Source organism: Echiichthys vipera (genome assembly GCF_963691815.1).
Source record: "Echiichthys vipera genome assembly, chromosome: 13".
Taxonomy (NCBI): Eukaryota; Metazoa; Chordata; class Actinopteri; order Perciformes; family Trachinidae; genus Echiichthys; species Echiichthys vipera.
This window is the reverse complement of record NC_139838.1, coordinates 1516155-1519741: the sequence shown is the minus strand read 5'-3', so window position 1 is coordinate 1519741 and position 3587 is coordinate 1516155. Positions and strand designations below refer to the sequence as shown.

Genomic DNA, 3587 nt, shown 5'->3' with positions numbered 1-3587 from the left:
CAGAGATTATTTCTGGTGCTAAAATAGATTTTTATTAGTTTGGATGTGGCCTATGAGTGGTCATCTGCTCCACTTTGGAAGTAATGGCCTGGCTCTGAAAAATATTGAATAAAAGCACTGAGATACATGGGGTCCACCACTGACAGATTTGTAAATATGCAAGTTAATATAGATGTTATTGTTAGAATTGGCCACTAGCTGCATGTTACAAGAACAGGTCTTATGTTTTGGGATATCAGATGAACACACAACCAGATCCTTCACCTGTACGGAATGAGAGACTTCTTTCACTTTTGTATATTCTTTAAAATATTCAAATTATTATAATTTGTGTTACTAATGGACCATGCTGGCTAGTTTAAACTTGGTTCATGTCAAAGGAATAGTTCAACATTTTAAGTTAGATGTGGTTATCTTAGCTTAGCATAAAGACAAGGGGAAACAGCCAGCCTAGCTCTGTACAAAGTCAGAAAAAACAGTAAAAGTCACAACTTAATCTGTACATACTGAAAAATGACATTTCACGGACGTGATGTGCTGGAACTACTTCTTCATGACCAACAGTCAGGTGCAGTGACTGTGTACACTTGGCTGGGGTCTTGTGTTGTGCCTGTACCAAACCAAAAGCTGTGCTCACTGACTGTATCTTGCAACTTGTAGCGAGTGAGATGAAACAAGTGCTGGGCCAATGGATAAAGTGTTATTTACTCGTCAAGAAATAGTTCCAGCGCATAACAAAATCTAAAATTGGCATTTTTACATTTGTGTTTGTGCACAGATTAAACAAACATGATAGATCTTAATCAGCCAGCTTTTGAGGTGTTGACAAGTGTATTTTTGAACTTTGGACAGAGCTGTTTCCCTCTGCTTCCTTTATGCTAACCTAGGCTAACCATGTCCAAACTTCAGGTTGGTACTTAACTCTGACATGAGATTGATATTCATCTGAACATGTCGCTCTCAGAAAGAAAGAAGTCAAATAAGTGTATTCCCCAAAATGCTAAACTATACTTCTCATTAAAATGTGTTTTGGGCCACAGACTTATCTTAAATCTCCTTTCTGTGGCACTGTAATCTACGTTAATCTACGTACACTGTTGACTATAACCTCTACCTGGCTTGGCTCCTAAATATTTGGTTATGATTTTCACACTCATAATTTATCCATACACTTCATGATGAAGACAGGTGTGGCTGATTTATTTAGTTAGTTATCAGACTGCCTCCCGGCTCTCTCCTCAGGTGGTCCAGCCTTCCTCTGATTTCTCCTCTGTTTGCCACTGTGAACAGGTGTGTCTTTGTGTCCTGAGTCATTCTGCTGTCTGGAGTAGCGCTTGCACTTGCAGGAGGTCACCACGGTTATCTTGTAGGTCCTAGAGCTGCCATCCTGGCACTGCAGCTGGATCCGCTGGGTCCTGGTCCGGTCAATGACGCAACGCCATTCCCGGGCATCACGGCGGCTCCAGTGCCTCCCAGTGTAGCTCCCACCCCCGATCCAATTGGGAAGCAGGTGGGCTGGCAGACACTCCCCAGCACACACTAGCTCCTTGATTGGGTTGACACTGGTGCACTGTCCATCAGAGATGTACTTTGTGGACCTCAGCTCCCTGCAGCCCATCTGGCTCTGGTCTGGGCCTGAGACATGAAAACTGAGTTAGAAATACGTACGCTCCACTACCTGTTGTATGATATATTTGTGGCTCTGGAGGATCTGTGTCTGGTCTCAGAAAATAACCCTGATGTCAAATTGAGGATCAGTAATCTCAGCTTTGGCACATTTTTAGTAAATAGCCTGATCATATTAAGTTGCATTATGGAAGGTGTAGGATCCAGTGTATGTGGGAACTGACTCATACCTGATGCTGAAAGTCAGAATATCACAGCCTCTGCTGCATCTATTTTGATGATTCTTTTTTAAATAAGAAGAGGACTACTTTATAACTTTTTATCATTTTAAATATATAGCTAGAGCTAGAGGGTTTCTCTAAGCAGGATCTCAATAAGCGGACCCATGCGTTCCTCTCGGGCAGGTTAGATTTGGCCCTGGCAGCTACAGCTTGTTCAAAACAGCTTCCAGAATTGTTTTTTAAGAAAATGAAAAATATGAACATATTACACTCACCCTCAGATATGTTCATTAGTTACTAGTGATTCTGACTTCCTTTGAAATACTGCTGCAAATCACTCACAGGGCTAAGAATTGTAATTGCTTTTTCAAAATGTACCCTTCAATGAACCTGTGTCTAAAAGACACAAAGCATGAGAAGCTATTTTACAACCACATTAAATATATGAGATAGTCTTGGCCTTATTGTATAGCCATATTTTAAAACTATTAATCATTTTTTGAATTCATATATACAGTACTTTGTATGCTGTGGTTGGCGCTTTTGCCACACGCTGGTCTGCTTTAAGTCCTTCTGTGTGGAGTTTCCTCGTGCAGCGTGGGTCCTGTCTATCTTACCCCCATAGTCCAAAGACATGCAGTTTAACAAAGGTTAATTGTTTACTCCAAATGAGTAGTAGGCGTGAATGCGAGTCTGTCTCTATGTGTCAGCCCTGTGATAATCTGTCCAGGTGAACCCCCTCCGGCTCCTGGCCCCAGCACCCTGAATGTGTCTGTTTATGCGCTATGAAAATCCACCTGCTACTCCTGCCGCACACCTCACATCACTAAGAAAGAATAATGACTGTTCGTTCAATTTGAAACAATATATGTCAAGCTTTACTGAACATGACCAAACAATAAAACGATAAAGGCTCAATGTACTGTCGGCTACTGAGTTTCGACTTACCGTTACGCACGGCGTCAGCCAGCCGTCTCCCGCCGTTCCTCGCCTGGTTCGTGTCTTCACTTGCCGGTTCGTCTCGAGTATCGTGGACCGGGTGAATATTGACTGACTCTGTGGCATCGTTGTGAACAGCTGAGCTGCTTCTTCCCAACAGCAGGAGCAGGAGCGCGAGGAGCGCGAATGCGCTGGAAGGAAGGAGCATGACTGCGCCTGACTGATGTGAGAGCTGCTGTCGGGGACAATATTCCACCTGATGAATGACTCACCAGCTGCAGCTGTGCTTTATATATCCTCCACTCCACTGACGCTTTAGAATGAATAAGGCACACCCACTGAACATCAGCCTGCACAGGGCATCATCCACTTGTGGTGCTCCAAAATTCTAACTCATACCAGTCTTGAAATTTAGAGGTTCTTCTAGTCAGACAAATTAAGAAGAAACTCTAAATTTCAAAATGGATAAAGAAGACATTAGGAGTACAATTGATCTAATACCAGTCTTAGTCATGTGCATTGTGTTGTATTTGGTGAAGCCGAAATCACAATCAGGTCAACCCTTTATGTTTGTTCTGTACTGGTGCTACTGTAGACAGCCACCTTTTCCAGAATAACATCCAAATACTCTTGATAAAAAAAAATCAAATCTCTATTATCATCTTCAAATTTTATTAAAAAAAATTATATAACTCTATAACTAAGCCTATTCCCAAATTCATTCATTCTCAGGGGCGTTTCTAGGACTTGAGGACATTATGGGTTTAGCCTGGACCTCCGAGGGTTAGAGGGGGACCCACC

The 3587-nt window shown here is 42.3% G+C and overlaps 1 protein-coding gene across 1 annotated transcript; it reads right to left on the bottom strand.

Moving 5' to 3' along the window:
• Positions 1-1207: 1207 nt before the first annotated feature.
• LOC310955906 (sclerostin domain-containing protein 1-like) lies at positions 1208-2994 on the bottom strand (the record flags this gene model as incomplete). The annotated part of the gene is made up of 2 exons (XM_083925987.1): positions 1208-1635; positions 2796-2994. 2 exons carry the CDS (start codon positions 2992-2994, stop codon positions 1208-1210), a joined length of 627 nt encoding a protein of 208 aa, XP_083782113.1.
• Positions 2995-3587: the final 593 nt, after the last annotated feature.